Source organism: Panthera tigris, chromosome A2 (genome assembly GCF_018350195.1).
Source record: "Panthera tigris isolate Pti1 chromosome A2, P.tigris_Pti1_mat1.1, whole genome shotgun sequence".
Lineage (NCBI taxonomy): Eukaryota > Metazoa > Chordata > Mammalia > Carnivora > Felidae > Panthera > Panthera tigris.
Window position 1 is genome coordinate 124,361,453 of NC_056661.1, and position 16,705 is coordinate 124,378,157.

The 16,705-nt window shown below is 37.4% G+C and overlaps 1 protein-coding gene across 6 annotated transcripts in view; it reads right to left on the reverse strand.

Moving 5' to 3' along the window:
• Positions 1–16,705, reverse strand: part of DPY19L1 (dpy-19 like C-mannosyltransferase 1) — a 96,893-nt gene that overhangs the window by 49,576 nt on the left and 30,612 nt on the right. For all 6 annotated transcript variants that reach the window (XM_042969822.1, XM_042969798.1, XM_042969814.1 and 3 more), the window contains one exon: positions 6,611–6,668. In XM_042969822.1, coding sequence (XP_042825756.1) covers positions 6,611–6,668 — 58 coding nt within the window. The remainder of the gene's footprint in view (positions 1–6,610; positions 6,669–16,705) is intronic.

Sequence of the window (16,705 nt, forward strand, 5' to 3'; positions counted from 1 at the left end):
CTCTCAAAAATAAATAAACATTAAAAAAAAATTTGTTTTAAATAAAAAAAAAATTAAAGAAAACAGTGGATTCCACATCTGGAGATAAGAAAAGTACAAGGTGATCCTGTAACACCTTTTTTTTTTTTTTTTTCCCAGAAAGGATATGTTCAAAGACAAATGGGGACATATCAAAGGCAGAGAATAGTACCCAAAACCCCCACAAAATCTTTAGGAATTAATTTAACATAAATATATGTCATCATGTCTGCACTTAGTTTAAATGGATTAGAAAAACGTCTGTGATGTGTAGGAGCATGTATAAGACAGAGAAAGCAAATGTGGGAAAATATTACAATTGGCAAATGAAGTGAATCTAGAACAATGTGTACATTAATTTTTCCAAATAAAAAGCTAGAGAGAAAAAGTAAAGAAACATGTAGTTTTTTGGTACTGCCTTTTTAGGACAAAATGTACAATGGAATTAGATAGAGCCCAAAAGAAGAGACAGAACATCTGTTGGCTTCTACTTTTACACCTGGGAACAACTGCATAATTTAGGTATGGACCTTCCACAGTTTTTGCTGGTGCCAGATATAAAACAGATAGACTTCTAACAACAAAAACTGGAATCTGGAAAAGCCACGACACAAAAATAAATCTTTTTGACAACTTTCCCCCCTCACACCAACCCTGAAGACAGACAGACACACACACACACACACACACACACACACACACACACACACACCACACAAATTTGGCAGAGTAGGCAGCAGTGGGGAGGCGTAAAAAAGCAGACAGAGATCTCACAATCTCATATAATGCTTAGCTTCCAGGAACTTGCGGGAAGTTGAATTCAGAGATGGACTGAAAGTAACTAAAAGGCTGAAAACGAACCTCCTCTCAATTCAAAGGCTGGTAAGATCAAAGAGCTAATGCCCTGGGCTGAGCAGCTGGGAAGTTGGATATTGAGCCTAAGAGCAAAGATCTCCTTAATTCAAACCAGAGGCAAACTAAAACAATGAAAAGTATAGCCTTGCCCAACTAAAGCAGGACTCATAGTGAGATCCAGATGCTCAGGGCCTCACCTTACATGCCTGACCCGAGAAAAGATGGTCCTTCTCTGGGAAAAAGAAAAAAACAAATGAAAGCAATTATCTAGTTCAGGCTTTCTCATTTTTTCATACAAAATGTCTTACATAAGATAGAAAGCTATGACACATGCAAAATAGCAAAGAAACAGAACCCACAATCAAGAGATAAACTCTAGTCAACAGAATTAAAGCCATAAACAACATATATGTTGGAATTAACAGACAAGGACTTTAAAATAACTATAATTAGATTTTAAAATTTATAGAATAAGATAGACTGGGTGAACAGATGTGAATTTTCAATAGAGAAATGGAAGCTCGAAAAAAACCCCGAAATTCTAACACTGAAATTCATAATATCTTAAATGAAAAATTCACCGGACTGAGTAGCAGATTGAATGTATCAGAATAAAGTACCAGTGAACTCAAGGACATGGCAAGAGAAAATATCTAAATAGAGACAAAGATAGAAAAAAAAAAAACAAAACATGAATAAAAACAAGAGGAAGAGAGTATCAAAAACCCATCAAAAATACATGGAATCAGAATCCTCAAAGACGTGAAAAGACAAAATATTCGAAGATACTGGCTAAAAATTTTCCAAAACCAATTTAGAAGAATCAACCCAGGGAACAAAGATGTTCAGTGAGCCGTAAGCAGGGCACATACAAAGAAGACCACATCTAAATTTATTACCATCAAACCAGTGAAAACCAAATATAAAAAGAAAGTCTTCAAACCACCACAGAAGAGATGTACTACATTCAGAGTAATAAGAAGAATGATAACTGACTTCTCATTAAACAACGGAAAGCAGACGACAATAGAATAACACTTAAAGTGCCGAAAGGTAAAGCTATCAACCTAGAATTCTTATCCAGCAAAAACACGCTTAAAAAAAAGAAGGCAAAATAAGGACATTTTTAGACAGGCAGAAGCTAAGAGACCCTGTTGGCAGCAGATCTTCACCGCAACGCTAAATAAAGTTCTTAAGACCAAAGAGAAATTCTACCAGATGGAAACCCAGATCTGTAGAATGAAAAATATCACTGACACCCAAACACAAATGTCCAGATGTGAAGGATGGCTAGGAGATAAAAAGGGAGGGATGTTTGCAGGGCAAAGGCACAGCACATACAAAGGCTCTGAGGAAGGAAAAGGAGTGGTCCTTTTGGGAAGTAGAGGGGGAAGGGCAGTGGGACCTAAGCAAAGAGAAGAGCCTGGATAGTGCTGAGAACCCAGCAGGGCCCAGGTCATCAAGAGGCTAGTTTTCTACTATATTATAGGCGGTTTTCAAATCTAATCAATAGATACATTCCCATCTAAGATCAGCACACTTTTTTTTGACTTTGGAGTTAATGCAATTTTAATGTAAATTCACAAATTGATAAACACACCTCTCAATAGCCTGAATAAATAACACATCTTTATACTCACACAATTTTCCAAATTAATGTAAAAAGTAATTTAAACTGCATCATTCTTCTGCATGTAATTCCTCAATGGCCTTCCCACTTACTCCAAATGAACCTTACAGTGACCAACAAGGACTACACAATTGGCTTCTTCCACATCCTACTCCCCATTATTAACTGGCCTCATCCCTTCTACTCGCCGCTCCTGTTGCGATAGCCTCCTTGCTACTTTCCCCAAAAGCCAGGATTCTCCCACCTTAGACAGAAGATGGTCTGACCTTCAGACGCTTATCCACAAGGACAGGGGTCCTTGTTTTACTGACATATTGACATATCCTCAGCATCTACAAGTACCTGGCATACAATGAGCCCTCTGTATACATTGTTTTAATTGAGTTGAATAAACAGAAGACCCAGAATAAATGTCCTGGCCAAAATGTTACCATCACAAAAAAGGGAAGAAGGGAGAGAGGGAAGAAGAAAAAAAAAAAAAGGAAGGAAGAGAGAAGAGAAAGGGAAGAGAAAAAGTTCCGCAAATTAGCAAGGAAAGATCTCTGTACTTTTACTCCTGAAAGATAAACTGTTGTGTTATCTTTGATATCCTACTCCCTTTTCTGAGTTATCTGTCTTGAGAGAAGTTTGGAGAGATTACAGGTTAATCAGAAAACTTAGAATCCTGTCCCTGCTTAGCAACCTTGACTCAAACATTTAACCTTTTAGCGCTTCCAATTATTATGCAAACTGGAATATTATTATCTCCTATTTATCTACCATACAAGAACATCCCAAGGATTAATGAGACTGTTTTCAAAGTGTTCTAAGAACTGCTTTCCAAATCTTAAATAACATAACTGTGTCAATAACTAATTAGGAACATGTACATTATCTCAGTTCAGTTCAAAAATATTTAAGAACCCAATATGGGTCAGAAATATATTATGGGTAATAAAGAAAGGTTAATTAGATATGCCTCTAAAGCAAACCTTTCACATACTACTTTGAATTACTTTGGTTTCAAAAAAAAAAAAAAAAAGAATTTTCCTCCTCACATGTGCCTATCATTTTATCTGTGAACATGTTTCACATAAAACACCATCAGTCATCTTAGTAATAACTTCTAAAAAATCTCATCATGAAAAAGCTAAACAAACCTATTTCACATATAATGAATTTTTAACAGTCTAAAATTAAAGAGAAATATTGTATTTAGGTTTTTTTTGATACACTCCTCTAAATGCTTTTCAATCAGTATGCTAAAAATCCTACAGTATCAACCCATGTGGCATACATCTGATCTTGTAATTAGGAAGGATTTAAAAGGCAGAGCAAAACTGTTAGCTTTCATCTTAGCAATAATTCCCAACTGGGACAGAATCAACATTTAATAAAAAAAAAAAAAAGCTTGACAAGTGAAAACATCTACATAATTTTTATTATGAAATGTGCAAGCTCAATATTATTATTACTATGAACAATCAATAAGTCCTTTGTTACATTTTCACAGGTTTCAGATTTGGAGGTTTTAAATTTCTGTTTTAAATTATTTGATTACTTCTTGTATACTATACATTGTGTAGTTCTTTTGTTAAGGCCAAAATGTTCCCTTATGAAATCATCTCAGTGAAAGACTGTTTTCAAAATATACTATCTTAGACTCAAGTAGAGAGCAAACTAAACAATGGAAATAGAATTTAAAAGCAAGTAACAATCCATAACTATTTTTTGGCATACAAACCATTCACTCGCATGATTAAGATAACTCTCCTAAGAAAGAGGGGTTCAGATTAGTAACCGCCAGCAATTCCGGTGAGCAAAACACCAGGAAGCTCTAGAACAGTTCACTAAACATGTGAATAGGTACGACCAGAGTAGATACTTCCCTTCTATAAAAATTATAGACTTTGAGCAACATCTTTAAAATTCAGAAAAAAATAGGGTCTGACAATCACAGTCTGAAAACCAAAATAAATACTAAATTATAATATAAACAGTTTTAGTTACTTAAGTTCTCACCCTCACTTTACCCCAAACTGCAGTTTATTCTACGAAATTTCAATGTTTTTACTCAGAATGGTCACGTTTCTACTCCAAAGCTAAGTTACTGATTAAGTACAATTATCTACTTGACTATTTCAGTGTAACTGCAATTCTAATTCTTGTCACATTTAGTCGACCCTTTCCTAAGTAGAAAGGGATGTCTAAGCATGTTTAAACACACCAAATGGCCAAAAAGTATCAAAGGGAAAGTCTATCAACCCGAAAAATGAACAGAATAGTCCAAATTTCATTGGTATAAACTGAAAAGCTTTGTAAGGAATGATGTTCATGCTATGTGAGCATCAAAATCGTGTAAGAAAAACATAAGATCGGGAATTGACCACCTCTAATTTAGACTGAGGGTAACACAATAGACCTTTCTGCTTAACAGACCATGGTCTTTAAAACTGCACCTTGGCTTCAAATTTTTCTATAATCTCTTTCCTCCAACATCTCATAGTGAACACTCAGCGCTCCTTTCCTCCACTGTTAAGTAGTTACTTCCTAGTTCTTAGGTCATTCTCCCAGGATCTGTGCTTCCACATGTCCCATGGTCCGCACTATTACACTGAGTGGCATCCACAGTCAAAAAGAGGCAAAAAAACAAAAACAAATTTTTTTTTCTTGCTCAAAAGTCAGACAAACCATGCTGCAATGATTTATCTCAAATGCTCTAATCTCTAAGGCTGCTCTGGCTTTAAATTTCTGTGATTCTAAATATTAAGCCTATGTTAGTTAACATAACAATAAAAAAAAAGTTCAACCTTGACTCTACAGTTACGTTTCAGTATAATTAGGGGTTTTTAACGTGTGCATATTCAAATACTGTAGACACTGAGTTTATAAATGCATAAAAGGATTAAGTTACTTCACACAAAACAAGCTGAGTTTTTTTTCCTTTCCCTCGTACAAAATTTACCATGAAAGAAAACCAGATAGAGATCTATTAATAGAAATTCATTTACAACTACAATTGATTTAGTGGAAGGATTTCACTGGCATCCTGAATTTATATTAGAATTTAATCTAAACTAAGTTATTAATAATAATACAAGGTAATAGTTACATAACAGTTACTATGTGCCAAACATTGTTCTAGATGCTTTACACTCATGAATTCATTTAATCTCCCCAATAATCTCATGAGATGAGTAACATCATTACACCCATTTACAAAGAGGAAACTAAGGCAGGTGAGACATATGACTTGCTCAGGTCACGAAGCCCCTAAACATCAGAGCCAGGATTTGAACACAGGTAGCCTGGAGACAGAGTCGATACTTTTTTATAATAGTGTTCTCTTTAGAAAACCCTTGGATATGTGCAAATTTACAGGAATAATATTCTGCAAAGGAGACTTAAAAATGCATCCAAGTTTAACATAGATGCATTAAGACAGAAACATACTATATAGCTCCAACAACACTAAGTTATCCCCTGGGGCACCTGGGTGGCTCAGCTGGTTAAGCATCCGACCCATCTGACTCCTGATTTCACCTCAGACCACGGTCTCCCAGTTCGTGAGATGGAGCCCCGCGTCAGGCTCTGCGTTGACAGCACAGAGCCTGCCTGGGCTTCTCTCTCTCTCTCTCGCTCTCGCTCTCGCTCTCGCTCTCTCTGCCCCTCCCTTGCTGGGGCTCTTTCTCGTTCTATCAAAATAAATAAACTTAAAAAAAAAAAAAGTTACCCCCACACAAGGAAGTTAACTACATCCATGGCTGGCTTATTTCTATTATCACTACACGTGAACTTCTGCACTTTTAAATTATATAAAGAATTGATGCAGACCCATCTTGCTTCAAATCACTAAGAGATATATGGCACAAAAGATATAATATTGACAAAAAGTTAACTTAAAATAAATGCTAGTGTAAAATTTGTATGAAAATAAGATTAAGCATTTAAAGAATGCTACTATAGACTAAATTTAAGGAAATTAAATTTTAAAAAGAAACCTGTATTTCCATCAGCAAAATCTCCTAAATTTTTTAAAAAATATTTGATTGACTACCTAAAGAAGAAACTTGTATTTCTGGAAGTACAATCTTCTAAAAATTCTGAAAATGTTTGTTGACTACATACCTCTCCATGATTGAAAAAGAAGCACAGCACTGTAACCAGGCCTCCTAATCGGCTGCCGCTGGAAAAGAAGGTAAGAAAACATAACTCAACCGAAATTCAGGTCAACCCTAATGAAACCATGAAATAATATAATACGATAAACTTCTAGTACTACACAAATTTTAGCCACACTAGAACTCACTCTACTGTGCTTATTTACAAAATGGTTTATTCCCTTTACCGTAACATTAGTCAAAATTAGTTTCATTTTTAAAAAGTCATTTTCCATCTTCCAAATGTACCAAAAAAACCTCAAACTGACAGGGAATGAAAAGTTGTGAATAGTCGCATTCCTGGGCATAAAACAAGCTGATATTTTTATTTTCTTTTTTTTTTTTCCACTCTTTCATACCATATATTTATTTGTGTCCTCCAGCAGTTCTCAAACTATTTTTCTGAAGACACAGGATAATAGATTAAGGAAAGAGGAGGAGAGAAGTGCAGAAAAAGGTTTAGTGGTCATTAAGGTAGAAAACACCATATGGTCTCCTACTCTTGGAAATTCAGAAAGCATGCCAGCCCATTAAAGATTTGATTAATTCATTATTTCCCAAACCCCATCCCAAGCTTTCCTATAGAACATGCTTGGCAAACATCAGTTTACAGATGAAGTTTTTACCTTTCATCTGTTTTCAAAAATTTATAAAAGAATACAAAAATCAAAATACAGCCATCAGTCTTCTAACTCTAGCTAAGAAATCATAATGCCATAGTTTGGCAGTTGAAACAATTAAATCTTCATTTGCTTAGGTAAGAGTAATACGCGTCCCCCCACTCTCCTCCCGTTCTGGCCAGAAGCATCTGGACAGGGGATAAAAAGGCTGTTCTAGGTTTGCTGCCTTTCTTTCATCTTTACTCTTGAGGACTTCTACTCTCTTTAGCTCATGTTGTTTTCTCATTATTGTGCCCAAATAGCCTTCCTTCTTTCTATCTACCCAACAAGTACATGTATAACACAGACAAGTCAGGAAGGTAAGGAAGAATCAGACACAGGTATCCTAGGCCATGATACTTACTCTTGGAGATGAATGAATAAGGAAACAGAGGAGATACACGAGATGGCAGAGACAATCCAAGGAACGAGCACACACACCCTCCACATCCCCCCAGAAAGAGATAGGAAGGGCTGGCCTCCCCAGCATAGGTGGCTAATCAGCCTTGGTACGAGAGGAAGGTTAAGTTTGTGTGTTCAGAGCAGCACGTAGTTTCTGGCGTTGCCATTTTCCCTACAGAGTCTTGAGCCCCTCACTTGCTGCTCTAGAGAAGAAGTGGCAGTGCTAGAAGTTTGAAGAAAGAGGCTTGTCTGAAATACCACATGCATTTAAGAATGGAGCTAACGAGGGGAAACAGATGGACTGCTAAGCCATCTTAAGGGATCATCGGACACTGAACACCACACATTTATAGGACACTAATGGAAGAACTGTGTAATTTTTCTCCACCAACTATCAACCTGGACTAGCACAAATGACCTATAAAGGGGCAAAGAAACAGCATACTGGCCAGAAAATGGCTGAAGTGAAGAATCACAGAAATAAGAGGGACAAATAAAGGAGCCAGAAAGTAGTACAGGCCAGGAAGCAAAAGCCAGCATTCTCCCCTTGGAGGCCCAGCACATCTTCTTAAAAAGACCAGCAAACAGGCCAACCCCAAATTTCATTGAAAGTCATGAGACTTTAGAAAATGTAAGCTAGAGTTACGGGTTTAAATAAATAAATGTTAATATTTTGAACTTATTCCACCAGAGCAGAAAGTGCAAAGATCTACATAGTTTAAAAATTGGTCTCCTCCCTGCCACCCTTCTCCAAATCCCATTCACCTAAGATAAATAATAACATCTGTGTGTGTCCATTCTCCCAAATCTTTTTCTATACCCATACAAATATATATTTTAATTTGATCATACTACTAACACCTCTCTGAAATATGTTCCTTTGCCAAACAATCTATTATGAAGATGATTCCTAATCAATACATGTAACTCAAGACGTTCTTATTAACGGAGGTCAAATATTACATAGTACAAATGTATTACAATTTGTTCTGTCTTTTCGCTATTATCGGACACACTAATATTTTTTAAATTTCTTACTATAATAAAAACACGTTAAAAAGATGCCTGGGTGGCTTAGTGGGTTGAGCGTCCGACTCATGATTTCAGCTCAAGTCATAATTCCAGGGTCATGGGATCGAGCTCCATGCTCAGCACAGAGCCTGCTTAGATTCATTCTCTCTCTCTCTCTCTCTCTCTCTCTCTCTCTCTCTCTCATTCTCTCTCTGTCTCTGCCTCTCTCTGTCTCTCTGTCTCTCTCTCCTCATCTGACCCTGTCCCCCACTCACACTCTTTCTAAAATAAAAAAAATAATTAATTAAAAACACATTAAAATAAATATCCTTGTACATGCATATACTGGTGCTTTCATTTCTATAGGACAGACCTTACTGTGAGACTGCCCAGTCAAAGAATGAACTTTCCAGAAAACGCCATACCAGTCCACATACACCCCACCACAGCATGTGAGGGGTCTGCTTCTCCATAACACAGAACCTGATGTGCCCGGACCCTTTTGTATTTTCCCCATTGGATAGGTGGTAACTTTTTTCTCACTGTTATTTTTACTTCCTTCCTGCTTATACAGAGCATCATTTTAATGGGTTTTGGAGACAATATGCATTTCTCTTCCGTGAATTGCCTGTTTACATTCTTGTCTGTTTTTCTATTGGATTGTCTGTTTCCCTATTCAAAGATTAAGGGTATCAATTTTTTGACTGTCATATGTGTGACTAAGTCTTTTAATAATTTATGGTGTATTCTGCCAGAAAGAAATATAAAAGTTTACGCAGTTAATTTTATGTAGTTAAATGTCAATATTTTCCTTTATTTCTTCTGCATTTCCTGTCTTGTCTGTGAAGATCTTTCCTACCTCAAAATGATACAGTGTTCTAAAATATCTTCCAGTATCATTGTAATTTACATTTAAATCTTTCATCCACAGAAATGTAAGTGTAAAGCCCTAATTTTGTTCTTTTTGACACAGATAGCCAATTATGCTAACACCATTTATCAAATAAACATTCCTTTTTCCAGTGTAATGAAATTCAGCCTTTATCTACTTTAATTTCTTACAGTATTAGAATCTGTTATTTCCAGCCAATTGACTTAATTCTGTATTTTCTATATCACACTGTTTTTATTCCTGTAGCATTATGGTAATTTTATTTTAAAGTTTATTTATTGATTTCGAGAAAGACAGAGAAAGTGAGCAGGGGAGGGGAAGAGAGAAAGGGAGAGAGAGAAACCCAAGCAGGCTCTGCACTGTCAGCTCAGAGCCCGATACGGGGCTCAAACTCATGAAACGTGAGATCATGACCTGAGCCGAAACCAAGAATCCGACACTTAACCAAATGAGCTATCCAGGCACCCCACATTATGGTAATTTTAACATATGATAAGGAAAGTTCCCCACCCTCAAGTACTCTTATTTTTTAACATTTTTTAAGGTAATTCTAACCAATGTCCCTCCCATGCACAAAAAAGTGTCGGGTTTCTGATCAGAATGTCATTAAATTTAGAGATAATGTTGGAAGAACTGCCATTTATGTGATGTAAGTCTGCCCATTCAGCTGGAGATTATGTCTCTCTCCATTTATTCAATTCTATTTCTTTAAATAAAACTTTTATGGACAAGCAGCACGGCAGTCAGATAACTAGAGTTAAAACTTCTAGAAATACAGGGATATAATAAAATCTGATCATAGTAAAGTATTTTAGCACTTTCAGATTTTGGTAGATCACATAAGCTGAAGAAAACATACTAACAATTTGAATGAGATAATCAATAAGCTCAATTTTATGAATATATATAGTACTTTAACTATACAGAGAATATGCATTATTTTTTTATGTCCCTGGAGCACCTGGCTAGAAAGACACCTCATTATCTGATTATAATCCAAACCAACCTAAAACACAAAAGAGACTCAAAACAACACCACCAATTTGGGAAATTAATGTAAAATTCCCTTTTAAAAATACCCTGAACAGAAAAAGAATCAAAACTGAAATTTTATGAATTGAATTTTTTTAATGGCAGAGTAAAGACAAGGACAGGGATGTGGAGGACAAGAACAGAAGGATCACAAGTCCGATTTTATCTCGCAACCAAAACTCATGATGAGGTCTGCTCAAGAAGTCTTCCACCCTTACTCAATTGCCATACGACCTGTGGGGCTCCGGAACTGGACATTTTCCCAAAGGCAGAAGCGTTGTGACAAAACTCCCCTTTCAGCAAATTACCACAAAGTAGGTTATGGCCCAACCTCTTCCATGAACACGAACAGCTATGCTTAACTAACCAGGGGGGCAGATTTTCCCCTACACTTTCATGTCCTGTATAGTTGGAAGGGAGAACAAAATTTGCTTACCTACAAGGAATATCTGAGTTACAATCGTTTTGAAATGACGTGACTTGCAACAAATCTAAAATAGTGTCTCCAGCATTAACTCCCTCCCCTATGATCCGTACAAACGACCACATAGGTCATTTTATTTTTCTAAACAGAAAAGATATAATAATCAGAAAACTTAAGACTGACTTTTTTTTTCCTCATTATAGTTGATCAGTTGATATTTCAGCATTCCCTAGTGGTTTAAAAAAAAAAAAAAAAGCTTCTTCTGCAATATTACCACCAACCATCAGAAAATTCTGAAGCTCCTATTGTGTCAGTTTTATAATATTCTAAGTTTGCTAAACATTTACCATATTTACTCATTCACCTCTTCAGCCTCAATTTCATTGGATGTAAAATGAGGGGGTAAGAATGTGAAAGATCTTAAAAATACTTTTCAGTTCTGACATTTAATAACTTATAATTCTCTTCTCACATCTTTAAGTGACATGAATTCAAACCAATCATATTTTGTGGGCTTCATTAATCACTGATGTTTGTACCTCCATTTACGAAAAAATCGTAAAACATACAAAGTTCAACACTCAATGAGAAAAAGAAAAACTAATCAGTTAATTCAAAATGTTATTAACTAACTCTTGAAGTTAAGTAACTCTTGTATAAATGCTTAAGAAAGAGAAAATGAGAGAATAATGTAGAAACAACTGAATTAAGAGAATTTCAGTCTCAAGTTAGAGACGTAAGACTTAGACACCTATGATGAAGAAACACCTGGCAGGCCAGATGAAGAAACACCTGGCAGGCCCACTGAGCACCTTCCCCTAAACTTACACGTGGATTCTTTGGCTCCTCTGGGGCATTAAGGAAAGCCACAGAAAGTAAAGGTAAGGAACAAGAATGATAATTGGGAAGGCTAGGAAAGGTCTCAGCTTAGCCCTCCCAGTCTATTAGAGGCAACTAATTAATGCCTTTAATTTAACTCTTTGTCTGCCAGGGCCAAAAACATAATCTTTTATCTACTAGATTGTGAACTTCCCAAATCATCATGGTGGCTGCCATAGTGCCTAACACACAGCCTGAGCGTTGTCTATGGCAGAGTCAAAAGGTATCTGAGGGGTAAATAAAAACATGAAGACAATCCACTTAAAAGGCGGCTGGCATTCTTTTCTTTCAGGGGAGGGAAGGGAGCACTTTCAAACACCCCACACCTCATGCTACTGCTGTCCTTGGTCACTGGCCTAGATGCAGACTCCTGCTCATCATCAGTGTCATGTGTTCAGTGGAACCTCTACTGTGACCCACCACACCACTTGACTCCCCATCCAGACCTTTCACTGCACCCTTCAGAACCTCCATTCCACGGTAAACAACTTCCTTCACGGCACCCTCAGTCTCTACCCAGATGCTTCCCTCTCCTGTCTTGAAACCTCACCCTCCTCTGAGAAGAAGTTTCCCCTCCCCACACCACCATGCTCCTGAATGGCTCTAGGCCCCGGGGGCGAGGCCAGTAGCTTCCTCTGTTGCTACTTTCAGACACCACCCTGGAACCTTCCTGAAAGCCTGCCCCTCTGAGCTCATTTCTCTCACTTCCCTTCTCACAACAGTTCTCTCCCAACACTCCGGCTTGTTCCCCATAATCCACAGCTATTCTCCTTCATCACAGGCACACCTAGAGTCTTAACTCACAGGAGGCAGGGTTCCGGGTTCCCTGTGCCTCTTTTCCCTTCCTCTCTTACACTGGGGTGGCTTTTTGAGGAGAACTTTTTAACGACCTTTTTTAATGAACTTCTCTACATTTAATGTCTGCTGCTCTGTATCACTGTGGCCACTCTAATCTGTCTCTGATCTCTTCCTTCTCTTCTTGAATATTTACCTTTCTCTGTTTCTACTTTATCCTCCGTTGCTTCTCAGCTCTTGTCAGAAAATCCTGGCCATTCTTTTGTAGACATAGCTAGTCATCAGAAAATGCCTTTTCTTCCACAAGAGAAACCAACCAGTCACAGAGCATAATGCATTCATCATCTCATTTTCTGCTCTACTCTATTATTTTCTTTGGTCACTACAGGTTCATGCTTCTTTGATACCAGAAAGAATTTTTGACTACTTTATTTCTAAAGGTATTCCAGAAGCCCTGAAAGCATGGAAGATTAGTCTATATCCAAATCTTCCTTTTAATTTTGCTTAACATCCCCCCTTTCTATCCTGAATAATGATAGTGAAGAGTCACAGTTAATATAACCAGTTTTTCTAGTCTCTTCTCATGATCCAATCCAAGCTATCTATGAAGTGAATCAATGTTTTTTTAGGTTCTGTGGCAGAATAGAGTAGCTTTTCATATCAATTCTTTATTATAGATCAATATACCACTACCTGTTTCAAGGCAAAGTTGGGCTTCTTATTCTTTATGTCAATTTTGCTTTGCTTCCACTGTTTTATTTGACATTTTTCTGTTGTTCATGCTTCATTAAAAAATCAAGCATTATTGTTTATGCAGGCTGGATTTTTGACTAAAATAGTCTTAAATAAGCTATGAATTGCACCAGCTCGAATTTCTTCAGCTTCATGTTCTTGTTGTGGAGGGGGTTTTTTTTTTTGTTTGTTTTTTGCTTTTTTATTTTTATTTTTTGGAATGTTCTATTAACTTGGCCTGCTAGCACATCTTTAGTCATTTGGTCTAACAGTTGTATATGAATATTTAAAAGATAAGTATTTCTCTTCAGTACACATAAATTGATGAAAGTTATTGGTTGAAAATATTGGCATCTTTTCTCCAAAACCTGTCCCTTTTTAGGTCACTATCTCAGCAAATGACACTTCAAACCAACAAAGTTTGCTACCCAAGTCTGACCCCTAGGAAAGACCCATGGCTTTCCTGTTACTCTGTTTCCTCAGAGTTACCTCTGAAAGTGCTAGAAACGTATTTCTTCAGTAAGCAAATAATCTTAAGATGGGAATCTGAAGAGGAAAAGCTTCAAATGAATCCACTGAAAAAATACTTCCTAAATTGGTAAAATGCTAATAAAGCTTATATGCTAGATAAGAATATATCATTTTTGTGCCCTTTGCAAATAGCAATCAAGAGCTAAGTTTTTCTTCCCCCAATAATTTATTTATTCACTTCATTCAATTAAAAACTATTTTCTGAAAGCAAACTTTCTTCTAGGTGCCCTGCAAGCATTATCTTATTGTATCTTCTGTCTCACACAGAAGACAGTGTCTCCTAACTCATTTCGGTGTTTTCCCCCCTACCCAGTCACTTCTTAAAAATTCTCCTATAATCTTTCATTCCAATTAACTTGATGAAACACTTTACCTCCCTATCACAACCCTGAAAAACCTTTGTTACATTATATTTTCTTTTACATCTAAAGGCAAACCAAAGAACTGGCAGTCACTCTAAGTTCTTCCCACGTCATTTATTCAAATTATATAAAAACTCAATGTTAACAGGTTCCACCCACGATATGGAGCTTCCATACTGCTTTTGTGTCCTCCTATCTCAATCATGACAGCCTAGGATAGCCAGACAGCTAAAGACAACCTCTAACACGGTAGGTGAAGACAAAAGATTAAAAAAAAGCAAACTAGAAGATACCAAAGTTGTTTAGGGAAGAAAAAAATCATTAGTATCCACTGAGAGAAAGATATTGAATCCATGAAACAAAAATAAAATACTACTTTTTAAAAACGGAACATTCACAGAACAAATGAAAATTCTTGAAAATTAAAAACAAGATAACAGAAATGAAAAAGTGAGAAGAGTTGGAAAAATAAAGTGGACAAAGTATTCTAGAATGTAGAATAGCAATGATATTAAAAATAGGAAAATATATGAAAATTAGAAGATCAGGAAATGCAATACTCAAATAACAGAAGTTTTGAAAGAGAAAACAGAAGGAATGATGTAAGTGAAGAAATAATCCAAGAAAATTTCCCTGAAATCAAGGGCACAAACTGCAACACTGAAACAACCCATCACACGTACAAGATAATAAAGGGGAACAGATCTACAGCAAGACAGATGTGAAATCTGAGAACCACGGTGACAAAGAAAAAATTCCACAATCATTCAGAAGGAAAGACAGGGGAGAAAAGGTCACATACAAAAATTTAGGAATCTGAATAACTTACACTTGAACAGCACCATGTGAACCAAGACAACAATAGTGTGATGCCTTCAAAATTCTGAAGGAAAATGATTTCCAATCTGGAGTTCAATACTGGCTAAAACTATCAATCAAATGTAAGGACAAAATAGATACATTTTCAAATATGCAAAACCTTACCTCCCATCTAGTCACTAGAAGATGTACCAGAGTGAAAAAATAAACCAAGAAAGAAGAATACATAGGATATGGCACAAGAGATCCCATTATAAGAGAGCAATGAAGGAACACTGGGTGGTGAAGGAAAATGCCAAGATGACAGATGGACACCAAACCATAGAAAGCAGTCAGTACAGAACCAAGTACTGACTCATGCCAAGATTCTTTTTTCTTTTTAATGTTTATTTATTTTTGAGAGAGAAAGAACGCAAGTTGGGGAAGGGTGGAGAGAGGAGGACAGAGGATCTGAAACCAGCTCCACACTGAAGGCAGTAAGCCCAATGTGGGGCTTGAACTCATGAACTGCAACACAACCTGAGCTTAAGTTGGATGCACAATCCACGGAGCCACCCAGGTGCCCTTCGTGTTTTATTTAACTTGAGATTAATACCCAGGTGAGCCTAGATCAGATTGTTGTCCATATTTTGTCTTGGCTTCCACATGCCTTACTACTGGCATCAGCTAAAGACGCTCATTTCACCTACAGAAATTGTTCTGTTTTGGTATATCCTTGAGAGCCAGGATGCAGTGATGAATTTGGAAACAGGGGACAGCTCTTCCCCTGACAATATTTCAGCTGGACATTCAGACCAGGCCCGTTCTTCCAGATGCCCCTTTGTCCTCATGACCTTGCCCACAGATGCCCTACAGAGTTGGGCTCCTGGTTAAAAACCCATATATAATTTCTAAGGCCCAACCACAGACAATTACAAAGGTTTACCTGACAGGCCTCACTGAGACAGCTACCCTCCCCCCACACACCTGGTGCATGGCAGTCTCTGAGGACTCAGGATATCCTGGCCAGTCATGGCCTTCACATCTTTGCATTCCTACCCCCAGCTGCCTTCATTCCTAGGTCTCTTTATCTGAGACTTTGGGCAGAAGTCCTCTTCAGATGCCTCTGCCAAGGGCTCCTTATAGAGGGATGAGAGGGGGAGCTCTGAAGATACTTTCCCCCAGTCTGACTCAGTACCCAGTACTTTTCCATTCCTAGCCATCTCCCCTTTGCCCTTCCCCCACCTACCTCAGGGTCCATAAAACTGCTGTAGCCTTTTGTTCAGGGCTTCCTCAACAGTGAGATGACCCCCATGTCTACACTGGTCCCCCACTTCTCAACCAGTGCACTGTTTCATGGGGGGAAGTGGGACAGGGGTAGTCTGTGTTTTCTCCAGTTTTAGACTCATGCTACATTATCACAGTAAGTGACAGAAGGCTTAACTCTTTTGTTTTTGGCTTGTTGCTTTAATGGACGACTCCAATACTTGACAGCTCAGCTCCCTCTCCTAGCTCAGCTGAGCTCCTAACAGTCCCTGAAGGTTCC